The following is an 18,026-nucleotide window of genomic DNA, read 5'->3' on the forward strand; positions in this document are numbered from 1 at the left end:
TGAGCTGCACTGTATCTTCTCGGCGTCGGTTCCTGAATCTTAGAATTTTCTTTCCTTTCTTCCTCACATAAAACAAAGACAATCCTCCGTATTCACTCTGGCTTTCGTCACAATCAATGACAGGTCTTGGAGGGGAAATCGGAGGACAGAGGAATTTCATTTTCGATCACTTACCCTTTGGTCTGCCGCGGTCCTGCCGCCATCGGTCCCAGAGAAATTTTTCGTTCGATACATACCAATTTGACAATGCTCCAGAGTGTGACTGATGACTGCAACATGGATGAACCAGATAGTTCAAGGTTGGTGGCCGTACAGACTCACTCTAAAGCGGTTTGCTGTGATGCTATGTCACCACTGTGCATGTAACTACGGCCATTATAGAACACTTTCTGGACTGAGGATGCCATGTGACATTGCCCACAGTTTGGTTTGACGTTGTCTACAAGCCCGGCAATTGTGTAACCGGTGGAACTATGTGATAATGTCGACATCCAGCATTAATCCACAACAGGTGGCCCGTTCTCTGGCATCGCATTCATGGTTTGCAAGATGTCTTGCAAGTTGCACCATTTGTGCGGAATGCTGCTTATACAATGCTGACCTCCTCCAAGTGCAAGATACCACGCTCGACCTGCTCAAATACTTCACCGTCCATGAGCCCGTTGATCCGGCACATACCCACAAATTTCCTCACTCCGTCTGCTTTCCGCAGCAGGAGCGGATAGTGCGAGCCCGGCAAGATCCAGACCTCATCACCTTTTTGGCTGCCCACAGGGCCCAAACCCAGCCGCGATCCTTTAGTTTCGACCATGGCAAGCTTCTTGCAAACAAAACGCAAATTCCTTATCCAGTCAACTGCATCATATTCCACATGCTGCAGCCAGTATCTTGCGGAGCGACTTTCACTCGGGACTTCTTGGCCAAGCATGATCTTTCGTGTATCACTTTCGAATTCCTCGTTGTGTCGAATCCCCAGGATGCCCAAACGTGCTTGTAATATTGTCTCGTATCCACGACATTGTCGAATTCTGCGCCATTCTCTGCCAATGATCAAGAAAAACAACAAGGCAATGGCTCGATGGATTCGGTGGTGCTCCCCTTTTAAAGGCTGGTTGATACAGACTAGAGCCTGGACAATGCCTGCGATATTTTGCTTGGTGCCAATAAGATCTTGGAAGCCCAGAAATGCGTTAAGGCAAAAATCGCGCAAGTCGTCCGTCGTAGTCCATGTCGTGGCACCAACCAGACTGTCAACAAAAATCATTCGGGCGGTAAGGACCCCGTTCCTCGCTTTTGCCAGTACAAGCTTGTCCAAATCATCATCTGCATTTGAGATTCCAGCGCCGGTTCCGTGTGAAGATAGGTAACCCGTTACTGGAGGTAAGCCCCAATCAGGTACCCAGGATGGTAGACCTGGCAATTTCGAAGCACGACCTGTGCCAATACCCCATCCAAACAGTATTCTCTCCAAGCTAGTCTTCGTAACCAGCTCTTCTGCAGCAGTGACATAAACCTTTTCCACGGATGATGTATAATCGATCTTTAACTCCATGTTGGATATTGCACGAATACCATATACACGGTCCACTTGTACCGAGCAATTGAACCGGTGCATTTCCAAAAGCAACGGCTCTGCTTCACGGTTACCCAGTTTCTGGTTTATGTTAGGAACTTGCAGCAGCGCTTCAATCATACTGCTAATATTAGCAAACGACAGTGCAACTACTCTTGTGTTTTTCCAGAGTTGAGGTTCCATGCCTTCTGGTCGCAGACTCGCCGGATCGTCAGGGTAAAATTGAACATCCTGAAACCATATCAGAAAGTCCCAGAGGTGCTGTATGTGTATCCTCGCGCCAAGGGTCAATAAGATAGTTTCCTTGTTAAGCCATATCTCCTGGAGTATCCAAACTCTGGTCCAGTATTCATCGCAGGCGAGCAGTTCAATTGTGTCCCAGATATGATTCCCAGTGGGATCGGGGGGAAGAATCCTAGGCTCCTGACTTTTGGGCTGTGAAAGTGTGCGTGCTTCCAATGACTTGAGATCGTAATCCAGGACCATCAGCTCAGGGAACCTCTCAATCCAGGACGTGTCGTCGCGTGACTCGATGAGATGGGCACCGGTACGAATATATTTGAATGCGGCCCTATAATCCCTGGAACCCAACCAGCTGAGCACCTGGTGAGCGCCTGTATATATTGAATGCATGAGACCAACTTGGTAACTCCGTTCATCCTGGTCGTTTTGGTTGATGCATAAGGCATCTGCCCAAAGATAAACAGCACCGTCGGACGAATATTCTCTAGAAATCTCTCGCAAGGCCGATGCCAACGTTGCCGTGACGGAGAGGTTATAGCCGTCCACGACTATGGATTCACGGTTGCTTACGTCGCCCCAAACATACGAGAGAGCATAATATACCGGCCCCGAGTGCATCGACACTGTGCACAAAGCGTAATTAACGTGTCCATCTATTGTTGTTTGGATGCAGATCAATCGAATCTCTTCAGATTCTCTAATCAATGTACGGTACGGATACACTGCTAATGTGAAGTGTGAAGGAACAGGTTGCGTCATATCCAAGACACGGATTGGACTACCGACATCTCATACCATGGGCCTACACGATGCGCAGAAGATAGAAACAGTTGATGGCAGGTGATCAAGCAACGGGTGGATTGCTGATCAAGAGGGCGGAATTGAACGCTTGAACTCGGAATTGATTCAGTTTGGTGGGAAATAGAAATAGAGTAGGCCTGATGGTTATAGAAGAGTAACGCAAGCAATTTGCGACACGTGGTATTTCCACGCATCACACCGAGCACAAGATCCATGGCTGTTGGATCACATTGTGGCGGCGCGAGTCGGCGTATTCCTCCCTGTCAAATGGGTGCACAGCCGCCCAGCTGGCAACTCCCCCTGCCAGCAACAACCTGCATAATGCCGAAGGTGGCGGTGACATAGAGGGTTCATAGACACTAGAAACTGGCCACGTAACTGATTTAGAATTTGTCTGTCAAGCAGGATCAAGTACCTCAATCGAGGAGGAACAGAACAATGTAACATATCGTGTCACAGATAGCTTAACGTTCATGCACATACACTGTGACCTATGTAGCTGCTCTGACAGTTTGGGCTAAATCAAGTAGGTTTCTCTCGACTCTTTATAAAGCTCGGCAGAATTATCTTCATTTCTTCCTATTTAAATTTAAATTGTAACATTTGATTGTTTTATAATTATACATGAGTAAAGGAAATATAAGCTATATATCAAACATATACATTTGGATAGTAAAAAGCAGTACGAAATGATTTGATATCTGAAGACTTAGAAAGCTGGGTCTTGTCACTTTAACCAATATTTAGAACCATGATAGACCACGGCCAACTCAAGCATTTTAGCCTGCTATTATGACTCTCATCATTCATGTTTACTAGTATATTCTAGTGTTAACTCTTAAGCGTTATATTGCGAGCCATTCCTACCCAGCGTCATAATCGATAAGTCTAGAAATTGATTTGTTTTTTTTTATGATGTCATGTTGTCAACGGTATTTCGTTAGAGGAATTTTTGGAACCACCAAATCTGACTATGATTAAAAATCACTGCAGCTAGATGGAATGATTCAGATATTTGACCCATCTCAATGCCTCGTGAGGTGGAGTGAGCAACCAGATTTCTGGCCAGTAGTGTCAGAGCGTCGAACACTTCTAGAAGTTCGTGCTACGATTCTTCGGGCGTTGAAAGGAATGTGACTTCAATTCTGTTCGGAAAGTCTAAGTGCACGAGACAATGACATGATTCGCGAGTCAAGACAGCCCTATCTATCAGCCGTAGACCCGAGAAATCGGGTAGTGCGTCTGTGGCTGTTACATAGTATTCCCGAAACAGGCATAAGTATCTATAAGGGCCCTTGGCAATTCTATAAATGGCAGCACACTGTAGTCTAGTGCCTTGGGCACCAGGTACGGTCTCAGGTTTTGAACGTTGCCTGTCCCCTCCATTTACAACGCAGCTAAGATGGATATCCTACGCCCTAAGAACCCCAAGCCCCGCTTTACGCTATAGTGTCATTGCAACCACCTTCTCATTTGTCACTGGACCTATGTTGTCTCACCTTAATTCCAAAATACCAAGATTTTCATCGGTATGACTCTGCTTGCGGCAGGTCCGGAGGAGATTGAAAATTTACCTTGGCAAAATTTTGCTCTTCTAGAGCTTCAAAAGTGACGAATTTCCTGACTCGGAGCGAAGAAATATGTCCGACTGATTATTCTACTATCGTACCCGCCGTGCTCCACCGTTGTGCGGCTTCTTGGCCGAATTCCCGCAGTGTAGTAGAGGGTCTGTCGACTAAGCAAACAGTCATGACTTAGAAGTTACCAAAAGCTCTAGAAGAGACAGGTCAGAACATTAGAGAAATCAATATATAATAAACATATCCCATGCATTGTTATTGATATGAAATTCATCAAGCAGTCAAACGACCCTCCTTCCAAATTCAAATTGTTCCACTGTATACATATAGACTGTGGTAAAATGGTAAAATCATCATATATTGCTGTTCTTACAGCCATATCAGCACTATGTGGTCATGCTCAAGCAAATAACGGCACACAATCTTTTAACTTTAACGGCACCAAATCTGTCATCGCCTTTGGTGATTCTTATACCTTTATACAAGGCACAGCGGGAAACCCCAATCACACTTTTATTGGAGACTATAAGAATTTTAAATATACGGCGTCTCAGCTTCTCAGCACCAAGATTGTGCAGAACTTTACTAGTACTGCTGAGGGGGGGCCAAACTGGATTGAACGCCTTACCGGCTGCGCAACGACGAGTGGATACTACTCGCCTACCGCTTGTCGAATCCAACTTTGGGACTTTGCTTTCGCCGGTGCTAGCGTGAGCCGCGAGTTCCTCCCGCCACACAGCAAAACGACTGTTCCCTTGGTGAACCAGACCCAGCAGTTCCTGACGTATGGAGAGCCGGCGCTGCGCAACAGCGGAAACCTGGACAAGAGCAAGGCGCTTGTGGCCCTGTGGATTGGTGTCAACGATGTGTTCGACAGCAAGACTTACAAGCCGGCCGAAGTTTCTTATCAGGACTTCTGGACTGCCGAGATACGAGGCGTGTTCGAACAGAGCGTCACACCCCTGTACGAATCTGGGTTCAAGAACTTCTTGTTTATGAACCTGCCACCTCTGGACCGAACAGCGGCTAACCAAAAGACGGCCTACTACAAGACAGGCGAGGTCTACCCGAGCAAGACGCAGGTTGATCTCTGGGGTTCGATACTCTCGAACCAGACACAAGCGTTCGGTGCTGCATATCCTGATGCCAAGGCTATGCTATACGACGCCAACAAGTTCCTCAACGGGGTCATGGACAACCCCAAGAAATACGGCATCTCGCACACGGCTACATACTGTGCAGCTTGGAATCAGATCGGTGTCTTGACAAACGCTACTGCTTACGGATGCGACAAGTTGCAAACATATTTCTGGTACAACGCCCTCCACTTGTGAGTTATCCCCGAATAATGATTATGTAAAGATGGCATTGAGACTCAACTAATACGGAATTTCAGGTCGGCACGAACCCATCAAGTCATGGCAGCAGATCTACAGACGTTTTTGTTAAGCCAAGCAACGTATTGATATTGAAAAATATGATGGCGGGTCAATCTGAGTAGTTGGCTTACTCTCAGTTGTTCAAACATACAGCTTGCGGGTAGCAATTTTGATGATGTTAATAGAGATAAATAATTCAACACAGACAGAGATAAAATGTAAAGTACGGCGAATAGACAAGGGAAAGGCGCAATTGGTTTTGGAGTTTTCTGGAGTCAAGGGCATAGAAGATGGTTATCATCTAGGTTAACTAGATCTCTAGATACTCTCTTGGTACGATGGATTAAGTGATCATTAGATTAAAAGACGAAACGGATAAATACATGAAAGTTTATCTATATATATTTATTAACATATCATCACAATAAGATCGTTTAATTATTCTAAGAAATGTAGAGAGATTGAAGCAGGAATATAATATCACTAACCTAATCTAGAGTGATGGTATGTTTGAAGCTAATGGTCCCTGCTATGAGGCATTTACGGATCAGCTTTTAGCTGATCATCAATATACACAGCATGTTTGCTCTAGCCACATCATACAGTAGCGTATGAAAGCTTCGTAGCTTACCAAAGTCGACGATGCGTGATTATCGATGAATGCGCGTGCTTGAGAGAAACCGGTATCTAGAAAAGGACACGACCAATCAACGGTTTTGAGGAACGAGCCTCATGAACGAAATATATTCTCGGCCCCAGACAAAGAAAACGAACTAGTCTAATGATATGGCAGTTTCTACAGTTGGTATAGAACACTTTTTGGTGAAGGACAGGTCTGATGCACTGAAAGGAAGGGCCTGGTCCTACTCGAGCATAGGATAGCCCATGCGGTGCTCGCATGAGCGTGGGAACGCAAGTGTGTTGCTCTTAGGGCGTGGAATGATAGTATAGATACTTTCAAGTAGTATGTAGAAGTCCAAGTCCACAAAAGAGAATATCGGTGTACAGAAAGGGGGCATATGCACACTGGCTAAGTCACGTGATCACATACTCCTAGGTTAGGTGATCTGAGAGCTCCGTGGCCAGCTATAGTGGTCCATATTGCCACAAATGGATACTTCTCGTTGTGCACGGCTAGGTAGCTAATGATTGAAAAGCACCCCCATTTGCTTTTAAGCACGAAGTCGTGTATTGGTGCCTCTTTAACTTCTTTTCCTTGGCTGTTCAACCCGTTTTTTATGTAAAGTCGCACGCAGAGTAAGGGAATCTAGAAAGTTATCTTGTCTCCAACTTTTACTCGAACATCTTCTAATTTCTTGTATTGAAGCCTTCAGACCATGGTCTGAGAATCACAGGCATAACAGATCAATACATACAATCATTCTCAGCCAGACGATGTATTATGTCCTTTGCTCAGTATATCAAGACCTTTACACATACAGATATAGAGTTCTCGCCCGATTAGACTGCATCATTTCTTCTTCCCTTTCCCCTTCTTATGAGTTTTGCTCCATAAGCGTGACGATGTCCGGGACTCTTGGCTTTTATCGTAAGTGGTATTGGCCTCGGGCTCCAACGTGCTGCCCTTGTGCCACCGTGATGTTTCTGGGGATGGTACCCGGCTAGGGCCGGATGTCGAGAGCTTGCGCCTATTTCGGGACTCTTGGTCCTTTTCGTAGGTGGTCTTCGTCTTGGGCTCCACAGTGCTGGGGTTCGACCTCAATGCTGGATCTGGGGTTGGTACCCGCTTGGCCACGTTGTATTCCACATTTCCACTAGCACTGCTTTGGCTCTGTTGTGGCATCTTCGTGTTTGCCTGGTGTATCTGGCTGATATATTCGGGTTGTTCAACAACCGTTCGTTATTGATCGAAGATGCTAGACTGGTCGATGCGTACTAGACTTCAGAAGATGGTGTTAAGAATACGACGAGAAAAATATTTAATCATTTTATCGACATGTAGCAGCTGTGATGCTTAACCTCTCACAACTGTAACAGCCCACGGGTGTAGACCTTGCCATCAATGTGCGTCTGATTTACTTCCATATTTTCATTCGTGTGCTGAGGGAGGTTGCCATTTGAAACTCGGCTGGCGGGAAATGAACTTGCTGCCAACGATCGGTTGCAATTTCCACGTAACTTAAAAAGAGCATTATGTACAAATGGACTGAGTGACGATGGTGATTTAGGTACTTTAGCTTTTTAGAACATACAGAAGATGGTGTCCCAGACATCAATAGAATTAGTAGGCAATGCGCTTGGCCGATGAAAAGCATTGGTTTGTTATGTGTTGACTCTCTCCTATCGGGTACCCAAACCAAGTCTCATAGAATAGAACAAGACATTGCTGTGTATGAATCAGCTCAGCGGAAAACAGCAACGGTACCGAAAGGTAACAGGCAATAATGAGTATATTTCAACAATAGGAAGATATTGCTAGATGGTGCGACGCTTAAAAACTTCTCACTTTGTTTGCAGACTGGTCTAGCACAGGCATGAATCCATAAGCCCCACAACCTTGTCAAATATCCACAATGCTTACGTTTCCAACATCTGCTACAAAAGAGTAGCTGGCGTTGCATTTCCGCTGCTCAGCTTGTAAGCACTATAATGCTCACGTTTCCTGCATATACAGAATATCATTGGTTGCTCTCCGCTACTAAGACACTTTGGCTGCGTCTTCTTTAGACTAAATTAATGATGTGCGGTGTCTAGGTAAAACGCCACTGAGCTACTTGGTGGTCAAGAAATAACTATAAAGCTCTGCATGGAATGCATAGCCCGACTGCAATCATCATTCTCTGCAGTCCAATAACTAAAGCATCGATAATTAATCTATAGAACAACATGAGTCTATATTACCCCCGTCCAACCCTCACTGAGCAAAACTTTCCGGACCAGCTTGGGAAGGTAAATTAGCATATCCTGAACAATTTTGTCGCAGGCGTCAAAACTGACAAGCGACCAAGGTATTTGTCGTAACCGGCAGCTCAAGCGGCTTTGGAATGGAGCTTGCCAAGCTTTTGTACCAACGACACGCGAAAGTGTACATTGCTGTTCGTTCCGAGGCGAAGGCTCTTGCTGCTATTGAGGAAATACGAAATGCGTTTCCACAGTCAAAAGGTAAGCTTGTGTATCTGCATCTCGACCTGGCCGATCTCGTGTCCGTCAAGCTGTCGGCACAGGAGCTTCTCATCAATGAGAGCCGCCTGGATGTGCTCTGGAACAACGCCGGTGTCATGGTACCTCCGGAGGGCTCCAAGACGACCCAGGGCTACGAGCTTCAACTCGGAGTTAATGTCATCGCCGCCTGTATGTTCGCGCTGTGTCTACGCCCGCTTCTGGCCGCCACTGCAGCAAAAGCACCCAAGAACTCGGTACGAGTAGTTTGGGTGTCCTCGATAGCCGCTAAGACAGCACCAAAGCCGGCGGTTGATTTGATGAACATGTGGAACGAGGTTTATGATGAAAAGCAGTGGATAAAGTATTGCAGAAGCAAGGCTGGCACGATTTTGATCGCGGCCGAATTTGGAAAACGAGTGGCGAGCGAAGGCATCATTAGCATTGTGAGAATCACCATCTTTAGGAAGTCTAGCAAAACATACTGATTCTCTTGCATTAGAGCCTTGAGCCCGGTATAGCCAGAACAGAACTTCAGCGTTCTGCACCAGCATATCAGAGATTATTAGTAGTATGTTGCGGATCAGGGATGGTTTCTCGTGGTGCTCGTCTGACTTATGTTTCAGAGCATCGCAGGGTATGACCCGAAAAAAGGCGCATATACCGAGCTTTTTGCTGGCCTAAGCTCCAAGATCACAGTTGATAACCAGGGGCTTTGGGGTAAGTCTTTATTAAAAGATAGCCTTGCATGAATCTGACCTGATCCTCAGTCGTTCCAATCGGACGATTGCAGACTTACCGCAAAGACTTTCTCGACGAGGAGCTGCGAAGAAAGTATTATGAATGGATCGATACACAGATCAGTCCCTTCAAATAGCTTTGTGAAACGCATTCAAGAGAAATGATCGTACTTAAAAATATCGGGAGGCGGAACTTTCAGACGGACGGGCTGCTGCCGCTGCTGAGGGTGCCAACCCAGGAGGCCAGAACTCATCAACTTCTAGCTGCTCCTGAGGTTGATCAAGACGGGATGATGTGGAACTGTCTTTACCTTTGGTTTTAATATTTTTCTAAATATATTTTGACCTTTCTTAGCAGTTCCGAAGTGCCAACCAATGTGAACACCTGTAGTGGCTCCATGTGTAGTCGTCAGCATGTCTCACCGTTAAGCAAATTGTTAGAATCCTGCCGAATTATTTATAGGACGAGACAACTATATAGGACGAGACAACTAAGACATGCCCTGCATGGATCTCCACCAAGCACTATTTCTGGACATTTCACCATCTTCACCACCGGTAAGGCACTGCCATTTCTCCAAGAACCATGGAGTGGCCTCCCAGCTACGACAGTCCCAAGGAACACCTTCTCCGCGCCCATGCAAAGAGCCCATAGTAGTACCCCAGCATCGAAACCCGTCATTCGTCAGGTCTAGGCAGAGATCGTCCTCATCAATCATAGGTGGGTCTAAAGAAATGGCTGCTATAACGTTTGAGCGGAAGATTGGCCAAGGGATAAGGTCTAGGTATGGGTGATGTGGGAATAGGCGCTGGTTGGTGGTGGGTTGAAGATCTCTTGGGATGGTTCGTATACATCCGTGACCATTTAGTGAAGCGCCATCTTTTTCCAAGTGTGGATCGTATAATGGTGACACGGAGTCTTCGTCCCAAAGCATGTCTGGGGATATATCAAGAAACTGCATATTGAGCAGCTGAGCTGAAAGAATTGACACGACTGATAATGTAATAGTACTTGGTGGATTCGGGCACGTTGCTCTCAATGTCTCCAGTGATGGCCATGCTGGAGGATTCCGAAGCCGACCAAGAAGCGTGATGCCGCGCGATACGACGAGTTTCATATCGATACCCCCATAACTCAGCTTCACCAGTTCAATCCAGCGCTGTGAGGGGGCTTGCGAGGCTTGGTCGAAGAGGTCTGCTGCCATTCCATATCCAAGGCTTATCAAGCCATACTTGACGATGTGCCGAAGACCGAAGCCCTCACTTGCCATGATTCGGACACATCTGATTAATTCGTCTCGGGAGAAAGAGAAGAGGACTGGGAAGCTCAAGGCTTTTGCGAGCATGTTGTGATTACTGCTGCTACCTGAGTGCACGTTGATTGTGGCTCTTGTACTCGTGTCCATTATTTCTGCATCAGTCGCAGCGTGTCCAGCAGAAGCGTTGAGTGAGCTACTGCTGGCCAGTACAGATGCTGCCATTTGCTCGAGGGCATGCACTCGGTTTTTTTGCTTTGCACCTGGAGTCAATAAACTTAGTGACAGATGATAAGCTGTGCTCGCTCAACAAAGACTCACGGTAGTTGCGTTGCGCTTGGGCATTTTGCCGCTTACGCAGCTGGCCGGTTCCGATGTGGCCACGAGGCATGGTAAGGATAGCTCAAGAAGCACAGCAATTTGACACCATGACGCGTGGTGTTTTGGCCGTACACTGCGGTGATTTTTTTACATCTGGAGGAGGCGCGATTAATTGACAAATGTGAGCAATGCGGATTGGATTCGTCTTAGGTGAGCTTCAAGAACCGTGTGTTTATGTCCACTAGAACGGTGTCCCACTACACACATCACGGTAACTCTTATTTATACTTGTACGTGTAATACTACAAATGTTAATTGAAACGAAAGAATCAGCCAAATCTACCCTTTGTGCGGTCAAGGCTCGATTATTTCATTTGCGTATTCACATCAGATGCGCGTAAAAGTTCAGGTTGTGTCCGTCGAATTTATGTACCATCCAAATAAAGATGCCCAGCCGATGATTCCGCGACACGGTGTCAAAAAGCTGCGGCTGACTAATTAGTTGTCACAAACGATTGTGAACGTATCCAACCCTGTCAATCTTTTGGCTATATGTACGACCCTACGAACAGCATGTAGGTTCAGCTACAAGAAATGAATTTTACTTAGCATTGATTACAGTCCGGCTATCTTAACTATCCTCTGATGTGCACATACGGCTTATGACCTTTGCAGAAACTCAGAAGCTTGACAACTTACCCATGCGGCGTCAGCCAAGAAGGGTGCTGGGCCGGTCTATATTAGGGACCTCATGGCGGTGTTATAGCCCTCAAGGTGGCGCTTCAGGCGAGCCCAACCACTGGACACGTAGGCCGGAAGTTCGCAATGTTCACACCGTCAAAGTTGGAATGGGCTGGCCGTAATGCGTGGACAATGGCTCTCGAGAGGAGGAATGTTACTTTATCATAGGTGATAACACTGAACGATGGATGGAACTATTGAATCATGCGATATAAGTTTTTGATCATCTGGTACGATGCGTATCAGCTTAAAAACATTCATTACGGGCTGAACATCCATGCAATGTGATCCAAGCTGAGAAGGAGAATCGCAGTGATTGGTGAATTGCCTTTAGAGGATTGGGCGCTGAGCCAGGTTTAGTAAAATTGCTGTGCATCAGTCTTGGCACGAATAAAAGCAGGTTGCGGTCTACGATACTGGTGGGCAACCAGTACATACTTGAACGCAACACCATTGGAGCGCTGTAGAAACCACAGTACTGCTGATTCATTGGATCTATTACAGTACAGCACCATTTCTTTAATATCAATCAATAATCCTTGTGAACTCTCGTTCACACTAGTCTATCAAAAATAAACAACGCAGAAATTTATGAGTGCGTTAAATCCACAGGACGGCTCCTATTTTTCATAGAAGTCGTCTTCACAAAATTGATAACCTGGTTCTTACAAAATGAATATTTTCAACATGTATGCGGATTATCTCCTGAGGCTGGCCACGGATAATGCACATATCTTAACGCAACGAACTAAGAGGCTCGCATTCATCTTGATTCTACTATGTCTATTGATTTTTACCGTATTCAGCGGATTATATCTCTACGTTCCCACAGAAGCACAAAAGCGTATACCGCAGTATGTCACAACCTCAAACTTCACTGCCCAAGCCATCACTTGCGGATATCCTGCTAGTGGCCAATACGGGACATCTAGCACATCCGTATACGTCATTATGCTTACTACAGCATTCTTTGTACGTCGAGTACGTTGGTTATCTACTGCCATGGCAGCCTCTGCCATGACATATGCTGGAGTTGCTTCCATCCACCTCATGGTTCTTTTCTCGGTCAACAATCGGGTGGCTAAGGACAAACAACCATATGATTGTACACAGGTCAGCATCGGCAGCGGTAATGAAACGATCTCGATCTGCGCCGGAAACTTTGATCCAGACTATATCATTGCCGGCTCGCTTGTGGGCGAGGGCTTGCTAGCCATTCTACCAGCTGCAACGTGGTCCCAAACCTTCAAGAGCGCAGAAGGAGCCCCTATTCTCGTGCTTTGGACAGCTTTGCTTGCGACCGGGCACATATTCTTCAACATAATCACCCCGAACGCGTTTATAAACTACCAGATCTGCCCCATCGGCTCGAAAGAGCCCCTCCCCCGCTCAAACTACGAAGCAGGTCCCGAAGATGCAGCTTGGCATGAAAAACTCGACGCCATCCTGCGCAATGATCCCTTAGGCGGTACGGGTTGCATATACTCGTGTTTTTCCCCAGAGAGAGCATATCTCGGGAGACAATCACAAGAGATTGGAGTATTTGAAGCATCTTTGAGCAACAGATACACTAGTTCCGCAAGAAGAGGAACGGGCATTACCTTCTGGCTGCTTTACGCGATCTTGTCTTTTGCGGTCGTGATACTTCGACATAAACCATGTAGACATGATATCTGGAATCAAGTGAAACAGGAATGGCGCGAACTTCTGAGACTGCGTAGACCCTTACGCCTCGATGCATGCACAAGGTGCAAGGTCGAGATGGTGATCCAGGCGCTAGGTGTGTGCTCATATCTCGGATACGTCGGGCTATGTTTTGAAGAATTCGCCCACATTCCCAATGCGGAACCTTTTAGCGCAGTTGGGCAATGGGGCGTGTCGGCCACTGTTTTCATTGTCCTTATCGCTGCTGGAGTCAGTAGACTCGCAAAACTTTTGGGAGAATCTATACGCGAAGGTAGCCCTAGTGCTACAACTCCGCCAGTCGGTGGACAAGCCATCACATCCACTGTACAGCAAGGGCATATAGCTTCGTCGAGGAGTACAGATGACACGCCTCTGATGGATGTTCCAAGTAGACAGGTATCACGGACTGATGCCCGAGAGGAAAGAACTCGCACGGGCAACTAGCACGGTATTATGAGCATTCGATTTATTGAAATAAAAAACTGTGATGTATTCTCGTTAGCTACTACAGTGACAATCAGGTTGATATCTTTTGTTAGCATAAAACAGATTGATACATGTTATATGGTCGCGTAGAGACCAATTGCTATACGGTGGTGAGGAGATATTTCCACGTAGCCAGTGAAAAACATGGGATGTGGTATTGATTTGGACTGATGCTTGCGACATCATGACTGGATTACTAAGGTGGTACTAGAACTTGTTGGCGATTATTAAGCGCCTCGACAATCACAATAACATCGTCAAATTACACGCTTCAAAATTAATAGCTCCAGTATTACGACCTTTATTATTTTTGCTCTCCATATTCAACTTCAAGCTCAAATGAAGGCACTCGTGCTAAACGCTGAAGCTCGGACAGCCTCTGTGGAGGAGGTAGCTGTCCCTACAGCTGCTCAGGGCGAAGCAGTGGTGAAAGTCTTCGCCATCGCACTAAATCCAGTAGACGCCCTTTACACACTCAATCCGCTTGGCAAGAGTGGGAGAATCGTGGGCAGTGACTTTTCTGGCACAGTATTTGCGACAGCAGACGGCGATGGCGACATCAAGATTGGCACAAAAGTGGCGGGCTTTCTACAGGGCGCAAGCAGTGTCAATGAGCGGCCTGGAGCATTCGCAGAATACGTTACCTGCCCGGTGGACCTGCTTTGGCGAATGCCTGAGGATTTGACGTTCGAGGAGGCTGCGACTATAAGCCTTTGTGCTCTAACGGCGGCGCAGGCGCTATTCTATCGTCTGGATCTACCGGCGCCATTTGACTGGGTACCAGGAACACCCCGCATCAGACCCGGTGGTCGTTCGGCAGGTCTTCCAGATCGAGTTCCATTAACTGTCCTTGTATATGGTGCGTCAACTTCTGTTGGACTGTTCGTAGCACAGCTTCTGCGGTCGTCGGTAGTACACACTGGAGCATCATTGAAGATGATTGGTGTAGCGAGTCAAAAGAACTTTCCGTCATTGCACTCTGAACCATACCTTTACGACACCTTGATTGACTACAGAGATCAAGACTGGTCTCGTCAGGTTCTAGAGCAGACAAATGAACATGGTGTGGCATACGCAATTGATTGTATTTCAGAAGGAACTACGGTCAAAAATGTCGCCGGTGTCTTGAGTGACGGAGGCAAGATGGCCATCGTCAGATCGAGGGAGGGCGGCGCTTGGGATGCCGAAGGATTACCCGAAAATATCCGCCCGAGTTATGGCGCCGTGTGGGAAGGCCTCGGAGTCGACGTGCAATACCAAGGTCTTGTTGTGCCGGCATCTAGTCAATCTCGGACGTTCACAACTGCCTTCTTTAAGTGGTTGTCCAGCGGTCGAAGGATTAATGGTAATCCTGTCAGGCTAATGCCGGGTGGTCTGGAGAATATCACGCATGATGGCTTTGTGCTACTTGGTTCTGGTGCTATGAAAGATCGCGGTAAGGATCGACGCGAGCCTTGGATGAGGCCAATTAGTGCTGAGAAGTTAGTGTATCGACCTTTTTGATGATTAATCATCGTTGCAAGAAAGGGTTACTGAAAAGATTCCTAAAACGTGACTCGTGAAATAGACGCGCAATTAAACCATAAATACCATCCTTGACCATACAGTAAATTTCACTCATTAATCTTGTTAGATAAATGTTTGTAAATCCCAAACGAAAGAAAGAGCAAAAGAGTTTCTTTCATTTTTCTTCTCGATCCAAGGCCCATCAGTGAGCAGCCCTCACACTTATGTTTTCTGGCGTGATTAAATGGACACTATCCCTGAAATACACGGTCAATGATGAGTATATATCCCATGCATCGAGCTAATATTTTCGCCTATATATTGCAGATCTGAGGATTTAAATGGGACAATGATTGTAGAAATCTTTATAGACTCCGTGCACTCGCACTAATTCCACTCACATCGTCCTTATCCCGAGTATTACTTATCAATTGTAGAGATAGTAACTAGTGTATATCTATCGTCCACGAAGGATTATGAGCACCTATGTGAGATTCTTCTCAGTTGCTTCACTGGTATTGAGGCCGATGGCCTGACACCTGCCTTCGACGTCAATCAAGTATGAGGCAATCCCTGAGTCATTGGTGGATTGTAATTACACAAGCCGGAAGTGACCACCTAGGCTTGAATTCGAGCTTTCGTATTTCGCAAACAAAACTCTAGCATAATCCATCTCCCTCCTATAGCCATTTAATCCATCTGGCATAAATGATTGAAGTTGAAAACTTTCAGGTTAAGGAGTTATTTAAGAAGGGTTTCGATATTGAAAAGCTTAGGGGTCTTTAGCGGTTGATGATCGTGTAGACTGCATATAATAGGCGGATATGTAGTCGTGAACTGGTGCGATCCGCGTGGTTTGGTATGCTCTATCTAGATTTATGCGGCCTTTACTCAAGTATTATTGTTTATATAAGCTACTGTATCGCCAGCCGTAGATAATGCCGCATAAGATAGGCACAAAACACAATAGAGAATCCAGCTCTACGTCTGGTCAGAGGATGTTTACAACCGCCTCCTAAACTCCTCATAACCAGCTCGAAATTCAGGCCTTGGCTCATTCTCCCAGGCATAATCGGCATCACGGCCAGTGATAGCATCTAAGACAGGGTCGTTGGCGACAGGGACAGAGCCAATAGCCTCCAAGGCCAAGACAGTGGCCTGCAAACGATAGACTATTTCAAGATCTTCCGAAGACATCTCCTCCTCATTATCTATCACCTGGCGGTAGGTTCTAGTCGTTCCGGTGTCGGTGAAATATGAACAAGATGAATCGTCCTCTTGAAACACAACACCTGTCAGCGCAACGAGGATCGGAAGATACTGCATAGATTTACCTGTCAGAACCTCACACAATGCGATTCGATAGTTTCCATCCGCCACTTTATGCTCCATGTTATCAACGCCATATTTGGCAGCTACGAGCTTGCACTCCTGTTTGAGATTGCCGTCATTAAGGTCAAACTCAGGGACCACTTTATGGTTTTTTCGTATCATCAAAACCACGTTTTTTCCATCAACTTTACCCGAAGCGACCTCCAGGGCGTATTTCTTGAGAAGCCGAACCGAGTGACCGCTAGAAGTGCTATCATAAAGGTGGTTGAACATATGTTCAACCAATCCGTATATCGCGGCCCTTGCCTCGCTCTTAGGTTTCATTTTGGGTTGTGAGGTGTAGTATCAAACGAATGGTAGTAGAAGGATCTGAAACAAAGAATAAAGAATCCACAAATTATCACTAAATCCAGTGCCCTTTTATAGATACCCAAGTACGAGACGGTGATGGAGAAACCATACCTCTATGTCTCTAAATCACAGCATTCGTTCATGGCGAAGAGAACTAATAGTGAACCTCAGTACCTGATTGCAAGTTGGTGCACAACCTATCCTGAATGGTTTATTGTGAGATGATATCTTCACCACCTCTCCTAAGGTGGGTGAATCAATGGCCAAGATAGGGAATGTTGTGAGATACCACAAACTAAAGGAAAATGAATGCATTTCCAGAACACTTCTAATATCTAATTGTTCGACGAAATGTATTAGAGAATCTAAGCCCCTAAGTACATGATGTTACCTATCAGCTTTGGACTGCCTACTCAAGTTCGATTGAAACATCACGTTATTGCGCTTAAGTTACTACATGTTCTTAACGTTTATGTGTAAAATGACCAGATTCCGCTAAATTAATTGAGCGAGCTGGTCACAATCAGTGGTCATTCCACTACCCAGTTCGCGTTGGTGCACTCCATTGCAGGCACTACTCTGATGATAACTCATCACCAAAGGCTTCATGAATTTAGTCATCAAATTTGTCATAAATTGTCAAAGTCGGTTATGATGAAAATGCTTTTAGACTTCACGGCAGTAGAAATGATCATACTTATACACACGTTACCAGCTATAAGTTTGCACACGAGGCCATATACCAGCACAGCTCTGATCGTGCGCAGACTTATGGCTGTTGCTCAGCTACGAATAACATTTACGCTTGAGGATGCCGACGTTGTCTGGCTTAAAGCTAATCCGCCGTTATGAGCAAGGCCAAAACGTGGAGCGCATGAGTCCCATGGTTATGACGTCTGCTACTATGTTTT

General features: G+C 46.0%; 8 protein-coding genes across 8 annotated transcripts; 4 read left to right on the forward strand and 4 right to left on the reverse strand.

Moving 5' to 3' along the window:
• Positions 1 to 386: 386 nt before the first annotated feature.
• BKA67DRAFT_588860 (heterokaryon incompatibility protein-domain-containing protein) lies at positions 387 to 2,807 on the reverse strand. The gene has a single exon (XM_046104398.1). It carries the CDS (start codon positions 2,573 to 2,575, stop codon positions 587 to 589), a length of 1,989 nt encoding a protein of 662 aa, XP_045950838.1. The 5' UTR covers positions 2,576 to 2,807; the 3' UTR covers positions 387 to 586.
• Positions 2,808 to 4,538: 1,731 nt separating this feature from the next.
• Positions 4,539 to 5,663, forward strand: BKA67DRAFT_542673 (uncharacterized protein; the record flags this gene model as incomplete). The annotated part of the gene is made up of 2 exons (XM_046101143.1): positions 4,539 to 5,527; positions 5,594 to 5,663. 2 exons carry the CDS (start codon positions 4,539 to 4,541, stop codon positions 5,661 to 5,663), a joined length of 1,059 nt encoding a protein of 352 aa, XP_045950839.1.
• A 1,384-nt stretch (positions 5,664 to 7,047) lies between these two features.
• On the reverse strand, positions 7,048 to 7,380 carry BKA67DRAFT_542674 (uncharacterized protein; the record flags this gene model as incomplete). The annotated part of the gene is made up of 1 exon (XM_046101144.1): positions 7,048 to 7,380. One exon carries the CDS (start codon positions 7,378 to 7,380, stop codon positions 7,048 to 7,050), a length of 333 nt encoding a protein of 110 aa, XP_045950840.1.
• A 1,043-nt stretch (positions 7,381 to 8,423) lies between these two features.
• BKA67DRAFT_542675 (short-chain dehydrogenase) lies at positions 8,424 to 9,573 on the forward strand (the record flags this gene model as incomplete). The annotated part of the gene is made up of 5 exons (XM_046101145.1): positions 8,424 to 8,486; positions 8,546 to 9,142; positions 9,199 to 9,267; positions 9,323 to 9,416; positions 9,467 to 9,573. 5 exons carry the CDS (start codon positions 8,424 to 8,426, stop codon positions 9,571 to 9,573), a joined length of 930 nt encoding a protein of 309 aa, XP_045950841.1.
• Positions 9,574 to 9,927: 354 nt separating this feature from the next.
• Positions 9,928 to 11,083, reverse strand: BKA67DRAFT_542676 (uncharacterized protein; the record flags this gene model as incomplete). The annotated part of the gene is made up of 2 exons (XM_046101146.1): positions 9,928 to 10,955; positions 11,014 to 11,083. The coding sequence occupies 2 exons, from the start codon at positions 11,081 to 11,083 to the stop codon at positions 9,928 to 9,930; spliced, it is 1,098 nt and encodes a 365-aa protein (XP_045950842.1).
• Positions 11,084 to 12,224: 1,141 nt separating this feature from the next.
• BKA67DRAFT_588864 (uncharacterized protein) lies at positions 12,225 to 14,007 on the forward strand. The gene has a single exon (XM_046104399.1). It carries the CDS (start codon positions 12,427 to 12,429, stop codon positions 13,882 to 13,884), a length of 1,458 nt encoding a protein of 485 aa, XP_045950843.1. The 5' UTR covers positions 12,225 to 12,426; the 3' UTR covers positions 13,885 to 14,007.
• A 160-nt stretch (positions 14,008 to 14,167) lies between these two features.
• On the forward strand, positions 14,168 to 15,498 carry BKA67DRAFT_588865 (chaperonin 10-like protein). The gene has a single exon (XM_046104400.1). The coding sequence runs from the start codon at positions 14,266 to 14,268 to the stop codon at positions 15,427 to 15,429; it is 1,164 nt and encodes a 387-aa protein (XP_045950844.1). The 5' UTR covers positions 14,168 to 14,265; the 3' UTR covers positions 15,430 to 15,498.
• A 936-nt stretch (positions 15,499 to 16,434) lies between these two features.
• Positions 16,435 to 17,088, reverse strand: BKA67DRAFT_665522 (uncharacterized protein; the record flags this gene model as incomplete). Its single annotated transcript, XM_046108563.1, has 1 exon — positions 16,435 to 17,088. The coding sequence occupies one exon, from the start codon at positions 17,086 to 17,088 to the stop codon at positions 16,435 to 16,437; it is 654 nt and encodes a 217-aa protein (XP_045950845.1).
• Positions 17,089 to 18,026: the final 938 nt, after the last annotated feature.

Source organism: Truncatella angustata (assembly GCF_020726525.1).
Source record: "Truncatella angustata strain MPI-SDFR-AT-0073 chromosome Unknown BKA67scaffold_15, whole genome shotgun sequence".
Lineage (NCBI taxonomy): Eukaryota > Fungi > Ascomycota > Sordariomycetes > Amphisphaeriales > Sporocadaceae > Truncatella > Truncatella angustata.

Coding starts and splice junctions, on each gene's coding strand:
- BKA67DRAFT_588860 (XM_046104398.1), bottom strand. CDS start 2,575: ATGACGCAACCTGTTCCTTCACACTTCACATTAGCAGTGTATCCGTAC.
- BKA67DRAFT_588864 (XM_046104399.1), top strand. CDS start 12,427: ATGAATATTTTCAACATGTATGCGGATTATCTCCTGAGGCTGGCCACG.
- BKA67DRAFT_588865 (XM_046104400.1), top strand. CDS start 14,266: ATGAAGGCACTCGTGCTAAACGCTGAAGCTCGGACAGCCTCTGTGGAG.